The sequence below is a fragment of the Verticillium nonalfalfae genome, assembly GCF_003724135.2.
Source record: "Verticillium nonalfalfae strain VnAa140/NRRL 66861 chromosome Unknown scaffold_185, whole genome shotgun sequence".
NCBI lineage: Eukaryota > Fungi > Ascomycota > Sordariomycetes > Glomerellales > Plectosphaerellaceae > Verticillium > Verticillium nonalfalfae.
The window spans coordinates 1-14595 of NW_021167410.1; the positions used below are offsets into that span (position 1 = coordinate 1).

A 14595-nucleotide genomic window follows, 5' to 3' on the forward strand; every position below is an offset into this window, starting at 1 on the left:
GAAAACTCACCGGTCCCAGAACGCCGAGCTCCGTCACCTCGAGGACATTTTCAATGTGGCTCTTCTCGGAATCGTAGGGCGGCGGCTTGACGAGCGTCGTGCGACCGCTGCTGCTGGACATGATGGTGACGAGGCCCCTAGCTGTCGTGACGTGTGCTTTGCGTCGTATTGGACCGAACCTTCTTTCGAGGCTCCGAAGATCCACTCAAGGGATTCCTCGCTAGATATCGCGTTGCCCGTCCAGCCGGGGTTATGTGTCCTGGCTGGGCTAAGTCTGATGGGACTACGATGGCCGATGAGACGAAGAACAAGAAAAAAAAACTCTGATGGAGATGGAGACCGGTTTGGTTGATGAGGGGCGGGAGAAAGGGGGCGGTTGAAGAGATAGATTGGAGACAGACCCATTCACAGGCAAGGCAAGTGAAGTGAGGTCGGTGGTGGTTTGAGATGGATGGTGACACAGACGCAGGCACAGGCAGGGGGGCTCTTGCCGAGGTTCGGACCACTGGCGCATGACAGGCCGTGGCACTGGCCGTGGCAGTGGCTGGCAGTGGCAGTGGCTAGTGCCGAACGTCTCCACCCGTGCCGTGTCTCCCCTCGGTAGCACGACCCGAACCCGAGCGCCGGGTCGCTCCAGTCCATCAGGACCTTCCATGGCCCCCGATCCATCTTCTCATCTTCCCATATACCCGCCTTAATCCTTCTCCGCATGTGCTACTTATGTGATTGTGCGGGGGGTGCGGCTTTCCATGGACGGGCTAGAAGAAATGGTTCAAGAAAAAAACCCGCCGACGAGGCAAAACAATCATCTCTCTATTGACCTTGCTCTGGCTACCCCAAGTACAACTAACTGCGTGCGCTACTCCAACCTCTCTCCCCTGCCCTCCGCACACCCAAATCAGCTCCTTCTCACTCGCCATGAACCCCTAGACAGGGACACTCTACTGCTCCACGTCCTGGTAGATGGGCTCGAGTCCGTGCCACGCCGACGTGTCGCCCGTGCCCGCCTTCTCACGCTGCTCCCAGTATTTGCCGTTGAACTTCCAGTACTTCTCCCCCGTCACCTCCGAGAGCTCCTGCGTGAACCACGCCGGCGTGAACTCCTTGCCCTGCGTCTCGCGCGCCCGACGACGCGCCCGCTGCGCCTCCTCGAGCCGGTTCTTCTCCGTCGCCGCGAGGTCGTACTCGCCGTCCTCCATCGCCCGCTGGTCCGGCCGCAGACGCGAGTCCGTTGGCGCGATCCACGCCCGCAGATTGTCGTCGAGATGGTTGAATGTCAACACAAACGGCGTCAGGTTGAACGGGATGCCTTGCGGCCGCTCGTGCGCCTGCCAGATGAGGAACGCCTTGTTCGGGTCGTGCGCCTTGTTGTCGCCCGGGTCCTCCACCGTCGCCTCGTAGCCCGGCGTCAGTCGCGCGTAAAACTTCGAGTTCCACCGCCCGCCCAGGCTGTACCGCACCCGCCCATCCGCATCCACCACCTTGCCCTTGATCTTGAACGCGCTCGACGCCTTCCACCCGCGCGGTTCAAACTCCACCATGCACTTCTCACCAGTGCTGTGGTTCGTCACCTCCATCGGTCCGTAGTGGTCCAGCACCGGGTTGCCCGTGATGATGCCAATGACCGACGACGTCACCTTGTTCCACGTGTACAGGTCCTCCTTGCCCCCCGCGTTGGGCCGCAGCTTGAGATACCACGTGCCGAGCTGCGCCACGTCAAACGACTTGCCGTAAAACTTGGACTTGACTGACGCCTCGCCCCAGTACGTCCACTTGGGTGCCTCGGCCCACACGGCACCGATCGGCGGGTGATGGCTGACCTGCTCGACAAAGAAGCGGTAATTCTTGTCTGGACGCACATACTCAAACGTCTCGCCCAGCAGCGGGTTGAATGGCTTCGCCACGCGACCAATCGTAGAGGCATACTCGCTGGCAGCGAACGCTGCCACGTAGAGCATTCGCTCCAGCGAGTCGCTGCGGTCCGCCGCCTGTTCCAGCAGGTCTGTGTACTCCATGTCCTCACCAGCGCGGTACAGGAGCGACGTCGGCTCGTTAAAGGAGACGGGCAAGGTCATCTTGGTCATGTCTTTGCCGATCATTGATTTGAGGATACCCTGCAAGTGAATCTGGTTAGCTGACTGAGTAATATGTCGTGAAGGGGGAAGAACTTCTTACCCATAGCGAAATCTTGGGCCTGTCATCCGCATCCATCTTGAGCCTTGTGCGGACACCGTTTTCATAGCCCTTGAACGAGCTGCTGATGTCCAAGGTCCCGGAAACAACAACCTCCTTGGGCTCCGCTGTACCGTCAACCTCTGGGCCCGAGCGCTCGGCCGGGAGCTCGCTGACTTCCACCTCGCCCGCGTCCACGGCATCGAAGAACTCATCCGAAGCGTCCGACTCTGAGTCAGAGAGATCACTGATCTGGTCGAGCGCAGTCTGCTGCCTGACAATGCCGGCACCCGGGGCGCTCTTCGCCGCGCCATCGGTGCCGATCGCCTCATCAATGACCTCTGTGCCATCAGCCCTGTTGCTGTCTGTCACGGGTGCTTTGCTGACTGCCTCCCGCAGAGCACGCTTGGCCAGTTTCCTCTTCGTCTCGGCCTGGTCAACGCGCTCCTCGAGAACCTCCTGTTCTTTGGCCACCTGCGCCATGCTTTCCTCCCACATGCGCCGCATGTCAATCTCGCGATCCAGCCGGTACTGCCAGTACGCATCGCGGTCCTTCGAGATGCGCAGCAGGTCGCCCATGAGACCAGTCAAGCTGCGAACTGCAGCATCATATGTAGCGAGAGCCTGAGACACCTTGCCGTCAGACAGCGTGGCGGCCGGATTCTTGGAAGTCTCCGCGATGAGCGCCGCATTGACAGCTGCGATCGTGTCGAGCTGCAGCTTGGCAGACTGCGCAGTGATGTTGAACGCATCCCTTGTCACAGCCGGGCCATCGCGATTGCTCGCCTCCTCAAAGTAGTCATCGTCGTCGTCATTTCCTCCCGCGTTAGTGTGGGTGTGGTTGCCACCCATCCGAGACGCATCGCCTTCAGTCATCGCATCGGCGTAGTCGTCATCGACGCTGCCCACGGTACTGGCGGCCCTGTGCATAGAGTGACGAGGTCCAGACTGCGTTCGGTGGATTTGCGTGCTGGTTCTCCGCGTATCGGTCACGCTGGCGCTTTCGCTGGCGGGGTCGTTCATGGACAGCTCTGGAGATTTGCCAGCCTGGTCGGCCTTAGCTTGACGAAGCATCTCGGCACCACGAGCCTTCTGCTTCTCCTCCTCCTTGGCTTGGTCCTTGGTCCACTGAATGGAGTTATTCAGCGCCCAGAACCATCTCTTGGCCTCGACTTCGTGGTTGGCCTTGAGGGTGTATTTGGGAGATGATTTGCCGATAATCTCAAATTTGGTCTTCTCGTCGGCGCTCATGTGAAGCTTGGCAATGCGCATGTTGATGGCGCCGCGGCAGGCCGAGCCAGCATCGTCCTGGTGTTTGTAGTAACTCATGACACCGTCCTCTAGTACGAAGAACCTCAGCTGGTATCCCTTTCGGTAGTTGGTCCACTTCTTCAGGTAGCCAGACATCTCGCGGGCTTCTCTTCCGGCGAGAGGGTCACCCGGAGTGCTCGAGGAAGCGCCCTGGGATGCAGCATGACCAAGAACAGCCTTCTCTTGAATGCCCCTCTGGGCGGCCACGGCAGCGGGCGAGCGCTTGAGCATGGAACGAGTCGTGTCGTCCTTTGTGACGTCTTGGGGGAGCTTGCCCTTACGGTCTCGTCGGAATGGATCAGCACCGTGAAGAAGCAAGACTTGGATGAGCTGCGAGTTCTTTTTGCGTGCTGCCTCGTGTAAGAGGGTTCCTCCGTTCTGAACGGTCACGGTTTCGGTGCAGAATTCGGTGCTGTTAATGTCAAGAACCTGCTTGAGGCGCGGCTCTTCAAGAATGACCTCGAGCGCCTTGTAATCGCCCTGGGCAATGAGACCCTGGACCTGACGCACCTTGTCTTCGACAAATAGCGACCGCGACAGCTGGAGCTGTTGGAAGATTTCCGGGTTCCTCGCCGAGTCGATGGGCAGCCGGCCCTGCGTATTGGGAATGGCATCGTTGATGTCTTTTTGTTCGAGAAGCAGCTTGACAACCTGAGTTCGTCCTTGGGCTGCCGCAATGTGAAGCGGCGTGTTGCCCTCCTTGTCGCGTGAGTTGACATCTATGGAGCCGGTGCTGTTGTGAAGAACAAACTCGACGACAGGGTATTCTGCGCACTGGATGGCCAGGTGTAATATGGTGGTGTCATCCAAACCGGTGCCGTTCAGCGATCCGATGGAGGAAATGCTGGTCCGCGGACCGCCCTCGGCAGTTTCGCGAATGGCTCTGGAGATGGATGCCGTGTCGCCACTCCGCAGAGACTCGACGATGCGGAATTTTCGAACGGACTGCTCGAGAGACACACCCTTGTTCTCGAGCGATACGCTGCCAGTCTTGGAAGACAGGCCTGCGGGGCTCTGGTTGGAGGGTGTTCGTGCCAGGGCAGCGGAGGAGGCGGTGAGCTTGGCGCCCTGTGTTCGGGTGGAGGTCTGGTGGGATAGAGACGCGCTCGACGAGAAGGACGGAGACAGGCCCGAGAAGCCAGAGTTGCCAGCATCGTCAGGGCCGGAAGAGTTCGAGGCGTCTTCTTCGTGACGAGAGTGGTTGCGACGGAGAAGGGCGAGGGCAGCGGCCGATTTGGACCGCTTATGGGCGGTGATGCTGTAGCCGCAGTGGCATTAGGACTGGTATGGTCGTCACATGAGGGGGGGAGGGGGGGAAGGGAGAGATTCAAATTCGTTCAGGGGAGCGAGGGACGTACCTTTCGCCTGTGTCTGACATGATGACGCTGCTGTTCGAATCCTTGTCGAGGCAGCCAAGGCAAAGAAGAGCGACGACAGCAACAATAACAACCAGAATAGGGCACCTAGGTTATGTAACGCAGGAGATGACGGCCGCGGGCCGAAGGGCGTCGGGCAAATGTGTAGAGAACTGGATGAGGTAAGGCAGAGAGGGTCTCAGGAGATGGACTGTGCTTCACAGCATTCGCATTCTCGGCAGACGCCCTACTCAACCAGTACTTGCGTAGGAACAGGTGCAGCTGGCCGCCGTTGAGAACCCTGAGGCGGATGTTGTCCTCGGTGGCTGATACAGTTTGTTGTCAGGCGGGGCCTTAACTCGACCGAGACCTGAGGCTCTGGCAACGAGGGGCCACCGTAGTCCGATACCCTAATATAGGTACGAGCTGTGGAGGAACGGAATTCGGGCACTGGAAACGGCCGGTATGCACGAATGGCCCGTCGCGTAGTAGAGGAGGGTCTGAGCCACGATGATGAAGAGGTCGATGGCCGTGAGGGTAGGTGGTAGGTAGGTGGTAGGCAGTGTCAGGAGCAAGGATGGCGATGGAGTCGTGGATTGAGATACATATGGCCAGGCACAAAGTGGCCAGTTGAGGAAAGCACCAACCAGTCGTCCCGTTTCCCCTCTTCCACCTTGCTTTCGAGTGCAGGAGCCAGGCAATGACGTTCTTGCATGTGGGGTGGATGGAGCTCACGCCTGGTTAGAGCTCCAGCCAATGACGCCTCGGTGCCCTGAAGCTAGATCAGGGGATGACTAACAGCCCCTTGTTCACCTGCTCCAACGGGCGGCTCGTCTTTCGTGTGCCATCTGCCTCAGGGCAATCCGTGCTTCGATCCGTGGTTGTGTCTCATCTCGTACAGTTACGATCACCTTGCTGCGCCGCCAACGTTGACGCGTCCCGGCCTTGAAGCGCTGTACGGCCCTTGCAATATACGGTAGCACAGAAAACATCGTATGATGAGGCTGGACACATGTTCTAGATTCGGACCAAGATTGCGGCTACATGGATCCTGAACTTTGAGACTACTCACAAACACCAATAGATCAACCTACCACATCGTTACTATGTAGATGCAGAATCAATACGACATCGAAGAGAACAAGCCGCCAATTATCCATGGTGGCCTACAGCAAAAGCCCAGCGACAACGACGGCGAGAGCCGCTGCGCTGATCATCCCGGACTTTCCGGCACCAGCCTCTACGATGTGGCTCGGCTTCGGTAGCGCATGCGAGCCCGTAGCGTTGTGCCCAAGACCTGCAGGCGGAATCACAATGGTCGTGTACGGCTTCTTCACCGGAGGAATCGGTTCGCCGCTTTCCTTCGGGGGCGAGTCCTCCTCGTTGCCCTTTTGGGGAACGTGAGGTCCGCCGCTAGGCTTGGGTGGCTGAGGAGCATCCGTCTTCGGTCCCTGAGGAACGTCACCCGTGGCAGGGCAGACGGTGGTGTACCATGTGACTTCAGTCGTGACCTGGCCAGAAGGGCAGTATGCCACATCAGGAGCGCAGGAGGTGACGGTATATGTCTTAGTCGTGTAGGCAGTACTCGTCGTCCAGACGGGTGCTGACGTGACAGGAGCTGACGTGATGGCGGGTGTCGGGGTCACATCGCCAGTCTCCGTGACAGGGCATACGGTCGTGTACAAGGGAATGGTCTCCGTAACGACATCTCCCTTGGTGCAGGGCACGTCAGGTTTGCAGGACGTGATGGTGCGGGTGCTCGTGGCGTATACGGTGCTTGTGGTAAGCTCGACAGAGTCGGAGGACGTCATGCTGGTGGGTCCAACGGACGAGGAGGACACGGTGATTGACGCCGTAATTGTTGAGTTGGATGGCAAACGACTACTGGTAGTGGTAGGTCCGGTGGGAGGCGCAGAGTCGCATCCAAACTCGAGCGCGTCGGCAGCGTGTTCATTGAAGTTCTTGCCATCAATGACGTTCTGAGCGCCCCTCGTCGCGTCCCAAAAGGATAGGCCTCCAAACTGACTCTTGTCCTTAAGCGCGCAGACAATTTCCTTCACCTGCTCGTTGTCGACATAGCCACTGCCACCTGCCGCAGGGCTCGCCAGCAGGCCGATAAAGATGTGTGCGTCCTTGCTCTGGTCGGTCTCCGACAGGACCCTCAGCCAATCATCATAGTTGATATTGTCAGAAGCCTGGCAGCCAGGATTGTTGTAGAACTGGATGAACAAGGCATCGAACTGGGCGGCGTAGACAAGCTCCTTCAGTTGGAAGTACTCATCGGAAGTCGGGCACTGGGGGGCAGCTGTGATGTAGTACGCAGGGTTGAGGGCGCGAAGGACCTCAACCATCCTGATGTAGGGCGCTTGGTTGGCTGATAACATGTCGTGGTCAGCGTGTGAAGCGGGAAGCGTACATGTATGCGAACTTACGGTACTTGAACTCAATGTCAAAATCGAAGCCATCGACGGCCACATGCTCCGTCTCGCTGATGTCAAAGGGACGAGGGCCAGAGTAGGTAGGATCGTACGGGCCGAAGATGGAGTGGAGCTGTTCGGCGAAGGCTTCTCCCTCTTCCTCGTCCAAGACATCATAACTGCAAGGCTCGCCACCGGCGCAGTGTCCGCCAATGGACAGAAGAACCTTCTTGCCAATGCTCTGACAGTACCTGATGTCTGTCTTGATAGCATCACAGTTCATGATGAGAGAGGTCTCTTCGCCGTTGACCGGATTCACATAGAACTGCTCGCCACCACAGTGGCCGGCAAAGTTGGTTCCGGGATAGTCATTGCCGTACCTCGGGGACTTGTTCACAAAGGACAGAGTGACGGAGGTGACGCCGGGCGAGTCACAGTAGCTGGCCAGGCGATCCGTGGGCAGGCCCAGCTGGCCCCAGTAGAGGTTGAGCCCGCCATACGTGTTAGCGAAGGCGGGACCGGCACCGAGAGCCACGGCCAGGAGGGACTTGAACATCATGTTGGTGATATACTGGATATGAATGTGAAAATGTAGAAGGACTGTAAGGTGGCCGAAGCCTGTAGGTAGCGAGCGTGGAGAGGTGGTTGTGGGTTCAACGAAAGGACGCAAACAAAGTGTCTGCAAAGCCGAAAATGGCTGGATGACGTCTCTGGCTTGACGATGAAGAGATGAGGAGACACGAGCAGCAGCAGAGTGGGCATGTTATCCAGGAAGTCGGACGGGGAGAGGGCCTTTCATAGCCATTCAGTTGTCAGCTGGCCGGCATCGTAGTGTGGCGACCACGCCCACCGGCCGACGGGGCGAGGCATCATGACAGCAGTTGGCTTGTTGCTGTGTTGGCCCTGGACCACCCAACACAGCTGGACCACGCCGGAAACCATGCCGGGCTAAGGCGTCGAGAGATTACCAGACAATGTCAAGGCTGGTGCCGAGCGAGATGTGCTGCGAGCTGTTCCCGGAGAACGGCGAGGATTGGCTGGGCCATGCGGGCGTGCGGCAAGTCCAGCAGCGTGATATTCATCCAGTGTGCTTGACCGAAGGACCAACATGGCAGACGAGAGGATCGTGGATGGAGATGGTGGCGGCGAGGGACTTGTAGTTGGTGGAGAGGTTGGCTGTGCAGTGGATCTACGCTTGCTGTGCCTGGTACCTGCAGTGGTAGCGCCTGCCATGTGAGGGGAGATGAAATGAGACAACCACAAGGTGGGTACTTCCTTCCCAGGGGAGATCCGGCCAGTCCTGCCGGGCTCAGGAACGACTCACAGCATGATCGCCAACCTGCCCAATTCTGTAGGACCTTCTGCTTCTGGGGTACCACGGGAGGTGCTCAGGGTAGGTAGGGTAGGTACCTAAGGTACGTTTCCAAGGTACCTAGGTACCTGACGTACATTAACTTTCAGGGCCTGCCAAGGATCGGTGGAGAACCTCGGGCTGCTTCTATTGAACCACCAACAGCGGCGAGAGATGCCAGAGTGGCGCCGCCTCGTCGATGAAAATGGTCCGCCCAGACGATCAGAGTCGATATTTCCCCTGATCCGTGCGTCCGACATCTCGGCCGGTTTAGCCTGAACCCTTGACAACACATGTGCCCGCATCCCTGTTCTTTTCGCTGACTCTCACGTCTCCAAGAGCATCTCCAAGAGCCCGGAACAGGTGGCCCTGGTAGCAGAACTCGCTATACAGCCAAGCCATTCCCAGTTGATGGTCATGGGTGGAACACCGAGCCGAGCAGACGCTGCCCCCGTCCATGTGCGCTCACCCGGCTGGGGTTAAGACTGCGAGACCTAAGTAGGTTGTGGGTTTTCGCCCCCACCTCCTGTGACGCGTACTGGCATATTGGTTCTCACAGCAGGAACCGCTCAGGCGCGATCCTCACATTCTTCACCAAGGACTTGACGGGTCTGGACACTTCTCATCGATGGACGCTGTTTGGCATCCAGGGGAACTTCCTTGAGGAGTGTCAGATGAGAGTGGGAGGAAAGGGCGGCGGCTCAGTGCGTCACTGTAAGATTGTTCCTCCAAGATGATCCAATGCTGTCGGAGGCTGAGCACACTGCTGACGGGGTGCGCCTGGGCCTATCCGGCGAAATTTGAGCCGATTTAGGCCAAATCGAGCAGATGTAGGCCAAGTAGCCCGAGTCCACTGTATCCTTGACGAGGCTGATCTTTGGGGCGGCTACTCTTCGTCCCATAGATATCCATTCATGTGAAGATGTAGGTTGCGCAGGCATCCTCCGGCCGAAGAACACACGCTCGGCCTACCACGTTTTCTGCACCCCTGAATCCCTGGACACAACAACAACGACAGGTCTAAGTGACAGTGGTGCGTGGCGACTACTACCGTGGCCGTTGTACGAACATGAGGCGAGCATGAGGCCAACATTTGCAACACGACAAGCAAAAGACAGCGAACTCAGTCAAGAAGGGCACATACGTGAAGGGGGTATATATCATTCATTCTATGATCCCGCCAAACGAGATCCAATGGTATCTGTCTATCTCAGCTGCTCCTCCCTTTTACGCAGTATCCAGCACAATGACCTCGGCCTCGGCCTCACCGACGCTCTCGACGCCAAGCTTGTCCCCAGCATGGACGGCATCGATAAATGCGCCGTCACCCTCAGACAAGACGGCGTCGTCGCGGCCGTCTATCCTGACCTTGGCCTTGCCGCTCTTGGTCATGGGCAGGTGGACAAAGACCTTCCGCTTGGTCTGGGTGGTGCCGCGGCTGCCGATGCTCCACTCAAAGGCGCGGCCGGGGGCGATGATGCCGGCCGCCATGACGAGGTCGGCGTGGATGGGAATGGTGCCGTCGACGGCAGGCTCGGCAGCCTTCTCCTCGGCGGCCGAGGCGTCGGGCCCGCCCTTGAGCGGCGACAGGATGGGCACAAAGGCGGCGCGCTTGGCGTCGTCGTCAAAGTGGCGCGTGTGGTAGTTGGGCGGCAGGCCGCGCTTCCAGGGGATGGCCCAGATCTGCAGGAAGTGCACCGTGTCGCGCTGGTGCTCGTTCATCTCCGAGTGCGCGATGCCCGTGCCGCCCGTCGTGAACTGCACGTCGCCGCGGTGCATGCGGTAGAACTGGTCGGCGCTGGCGTCGCCCTCGGCGCCCTTGCGCAGCATCGAGTCGCGGTGCGTCAGCTCGCCCGACAGGATGTAGCTGAAAATCTCAAAGTCGCGGTGCGGGTGCGTCGGGAACCCCGTCTGCGCCTTGACGCGGTCCTCGTTGAGCACGCGCAGCGCGCCAAAGTGCGTGTAGTCTGGGTTGTACCAGTCGGCGAACGAGAAGGAGTGGTACGTGTTGAGCCAGCCGTGGTCCGAGTGGCCGCGGGTGCCGCTGCGGTGCGGCGAGATGCGTGCGTGGCGGAGCGTCTTGGACATGGTCGACTTGACGGTGCTGTTGAGCATGAGTGGTGTCGAGCTGGTGCTGTTGTTTGTGTTCGTGGTTGTGTCCCTCGCTGAGAGAATGGCTGTGATGCTGTCTGCGAGTGGTGTCTTGAAGATGGTGATGGCCAGAAGAGCAACACAAATTGCTACGACGAGCGCGGGGCGCGGCATATATACTTTTCTTTTCTTGGGTTCTGAATTCCGGTCGTTGCTCTGGATCAATCGAGAAGAGGCTCGTTGCAAATGTTTTGAATGATGGGTAACTGGTTTGTCAATTGACAGGAGGCTTTTGTAAGTAAACGCAAAGGGGGGGGGGTCCGGGTCTTGTGAGATTTCGTGATTCGGCGCTCTGAGATGCTTAGACGGGATTATTCATGCTGACAGGCGGCGCGCCCCACCTGGCTCCGAGGGAACTCCACATTGCACTGCATTTGCCCCGCCAGATCGGCCTAAGCGGCCACCCCGCTTCGATGCGGCCTTGACGGGGCCGGGCCTCGAACACCTGAGTAAGCGCCGACCAATGATGACGACATGGATTGTCATCGTTCATTGGGTTTGGCCTGCGATCACCTTCGTCGTCCTGTCAAGATGGCTTCATCTATGACTGTTCACTCCATCTGTTTCATGGTGTTTCATCGTCGGAAATACTCAAAGACGCCATGAGTAGTTTGATTGTCACAATGTCAAATTATCATTAGCCTCCAAAGACCGTATCTAGATCCTCCAACGCCGTCTACCAGAGGTATCGCAAAAATGCTCCCCACTAGCCGCCCCACGCCCTGCGCTTAGCAAACAAGTGACACGACTCTGGGCCACACAAACAGGTACATCATGTACACCGCAAACAGAAATGACAGCACGGCGACTTCCTCTGAGCCAAAGTGGAACGTGTACCGCATGAGGTCGAGCGCCTTGGTCTTCTGCCTCCGCTCCGCCAGCTGTTGCTTCGGAAAGTTCTTCGTGTGGGCCCACGGCACGGGCAGGCCTCGGTCGTCGAGGATCTGCTCGGCTGTGATTTTGGCCCCCGCCAGCACAATGGGCACACCCGTGCCGGGGTGCGTGCTGGCGCCGACAAAGTAGGCATTCTCGAGACCCTCGGCGCGGGTGCGCGGCCGGAAGGCGAGGACGTTGGGCACGCTGTGCGTCAGCCCGAGGATGGCGCCCTTGTCGAGGTTGAACTTGTCTTCCCAGCTCAGCGGGTTGTTGACAATCTCGTTTGTGATGAACTGCCCAAGCGGCGCACAGCCGGTCCTCGCGCTGATCGTCTCGAGCACGGCGGCGCGCGCGCGGGCGACGAGGTTGATCCACGATTTTTCGTCCGTCGGCAGGCCAGGGGCGTCCACACTGCCCTTGGAACGGGCGAGGTGGCCAATGGGAACGAGAACAATGATGGCGTCGCCGTCCGCGGGTGCCGCACTCGGATCGATCCTGCTCGGCACATTGACGTAGAAGCTCGGCTGATCGGGGAGACCGTGGCGCTTGAAGATGGCATCGAAGGACTCGCGGTATTCTTCGGCGAGGAAAATGTTGTGGGTGCCGAGCTCGGGGATCTTGCGGTTGACGCTCCAGTAGAACGAGATGGAACTGCAGGATGCCTCCTTCTTCTGCAGCGACTGGCTGTATGCAACGGTGCTGGGCGTCTTGGGCATCAGGTTGCTGTAGGCGTAGACGAGGTCGGCGTTGATGACGACGACATCCGCCGACAGAGACTCGCCCGACTCGAGAACGACACCAGTCGCGCGGTGGCTCTCCTCGGCGGTAGAAATGCTGGCGACGGACGTGTTGAGGCGGTATTCCACGCCCATCTGCTCTCCAATGCGGACGAGCGCCGCGATGATGGCGTGGAAGCCTCCCCTGGGATACCAGATGCCCTCGGCAAACTCGGTGTACTGGAGCAGAGAGTAGGTGGCCGGCGCATCGAATGGGGACATGCCCATGTACATGACGGCAAAGGTAAAGACACGCCTGAGCCTCTCGGTCCAGAAGTAGCGACTCGCGCGAGCATAGATGCTTTCGAGGGGGTGAAGCGCGACGACACGTTTCAGCAAGCTTGGCCGCGCGAGGTTGAACAAGGACGTAAAGTTGCGATGAAGAACGTCGGTCACGGACACCTCGTAGTGGGTATGCGCCTCACGCATCCAGCTCAGGTAGCGCGCAAACCCTTCCTTGCCCTCCCAGCGCTCGACTTCAACCTTCATGGTCGCCAGATCGGACGAGTGCTTGAAGAGCTCGCCGTCGTGGAACCAGACGTTGTAGTTGACATCCTGGCAACGGAGGAGGTCGACACCCGAGTCGGCAATGGTGGTGTCCAGATCGCGGAACGTCTCATGGAAGAGCTGGGGCAGCAAAAGGAGCGAGGGACCTTGGTCGAAGCGGTAGCCCTCGTGGTGAATGAGGGAGCAGCGGCCGCCAGTGAAGTCATTCTTCTCGAGGACAGTCACCTTGTAGCCAGCCTTGGCAAGACGCGCAGCAATGGCGACACCACCTGCGCCGGCACCTAGTTTGCAGAAAAGGCGTCAGATAAGATCAGAGTAGAGGCAGGCAACAAAGGTTCCACGGGTCTTACCGACGACAATGGCCTTTCGAGGCTTTTCGCCGCCTGACTTCTGCATTGTGAATACTTGCAAGCTGTCTGTTCGTGTGTCTTGCTGTAACGAGCTTCAATGTGGAAAGACAGATAGGCACGAAGGTGTACAGGGCAAGCTTGCGTCTTATCGCGACTGGAGTACAGATGACGAGAGGGTGACTGTACCTCTTGTCAAGCAGGAGGTGGTAGCCAGAGATGAACAAGTAAGACACAAGAGCTAACATGCGGCGGGACTACAGGTAGTTAGATGTAGAGAGCGCATGACGCGATGAAGAAAGGTCTCGGTCCAATGCGTATCCCATGTGCGAGGCTAGCCACCACTCGCGCATGATGTACCGGTAGGCGGAGCTCGAGGAAAACCTCCGGCCATCGTGTCCGAGGCGCGTGGTTTCATGGGCGCGAAGTGCAGTGATGACACTTAGATTCGGGAGATGCATGCAAGGGAGCTCAGTGGCAGGCCTGCCGGGGGTGGTGGCTTGTGACAGAGCTTGGCGTGCAGAAAGTCGAAGGTCCTGGGACAGCCAGGCGATTCGCGAGTAGAGACTGGTCATTGCGTGGGCCGCAGAGGCAGAATCGAATCAAGACCAGAAATCCAGACCAGGAGGGATAGCAACCGCGGTGGTGATGCTTGGCCTGTGACACTGCGCCTGCTGCGGGGGGTCAGGACTGGGACCAGGCAAGTAGCCCGGAGAACAGGCCGAGCGAACGAGGGCTCGGGTGGAACAAAAGGAAAAAAACTGACGGTTCTCATTGGTAAGGCATGTGTCGAGGGGGCTTGGCCTGACTTGGGGTTGACGTGTAATGGACGTCGATGTCGAAAGATACTACAGTACAAGCACATAGCCATGGTGAACCCATTCGGAAGATGCGGCGTGGTTGAGGGGGGGCTGCGGACACGGTAGGGCTCTGGCAGGGGAAAAGCGGGTCGCTGTAGGGGTGTTGAGCCAGCAGGAGCCAGCAGGAGCCAGCAGGAGCCAGCAAGAGCAGGGCTCCAAGGGCAGGAGTCTGGCATGAACGCATCATAGACTTTTGGAAAAATGCGCTGTATTTCCCCATTACACCCACTACAGGGCTGAAGCCACGTCCACCTGAAGGCACGGCCTGCCAAGATGTCCGAAGTCCGACGAAGAAAACATCCGTAGCGCAGAGACGGACGGCTGACAAGGCGCGAGCCATTTCGCTGGTATCATGCCGTCGGTGTATGCCCCTGCATTAAGCAACCGCGCTCGAGAAAGGTAAGCACGTGTGCTCAGGCAGTCAAGTACCGTATCGGAGCCTTTCTGTGCGAGTGCGAGTTGCTGCGTCGTT

General features: G+C 58.6%; 4 protein-coding genes across 4 annotated transcripts; all 4 read right to left on the bottom strand.

The window, feature by feature from the left end:
* Positions 1-941: 941 nt before the first annotated feature.
* On the bottom strand, positions 942-4861 carry D7B24_003114 (uncharacterized protein; the record flags this gene model as incomplete). The annotated part of the gene is made up of 3 exons (XM_028637308.1): positions 942-2114; positions 2176-4741; positions 4842-4861. 3 exons carry the CDS (start codon positions 4859-4861, stop codon positions 942-944), a joined length of 3759 nt encoding a protein of 1252 aa, XP_028490803.1.
* A 1143-nt stretch (positions 4862-6004) lies between these two features.
* D7B24_003115 (uncharacterized protein) lies at positions 6005-7814 on the bottom strand (the record flags this gene model as incomplete). Its single annotated transcript, XM_028637309.1, has 2 exons — positions 6005-7212; positions 7271-7814. 2 exons carry the CDS (start codon positions 7812-7814, stop codon positions 6005-6007), a joined length of 1752 nt encoding a protein of 583 aa, XP_028490804.1.
* A 2019-nt stretch (positions 7815-9833) lies between these two features.
* D7B24_003116 (uncharacterized protein) lies at positions 9834-10871 on the bottom strand (the record flags this gene model as incomplete). The annotated part of the gene is made up of 1 exon (XM_028637310.1): positions 9834-10871. The coding sequence occupies one exon, from the start codon at positions 10869-10871 to the stop codon at positions 9834-9836; it is 1038 nt and encodes a 345-aa protein (XP_028490805.1).
* Positions 10872-11485: 614 nt separating this feature from the next.
* AL1 (phytoene dehydrogenase AL-1) lies at positions 11486-13312 on the bottom strand (the record flags this gene model as incomplete). The annotated part of the gene is made up of 2 exons (XM_028637311.1): positions 11486-13197; positions 13267-13312. 2 exons carry the CDS (start codon positions 13310-13312, stop codon positions 11486-11488), a joined length of 1758 nt encoding a protein of 585 aa, XP_028490806.1.
* Between the last annotated feature and the right edge of the window lie 1283 nt (positions 13313-14595).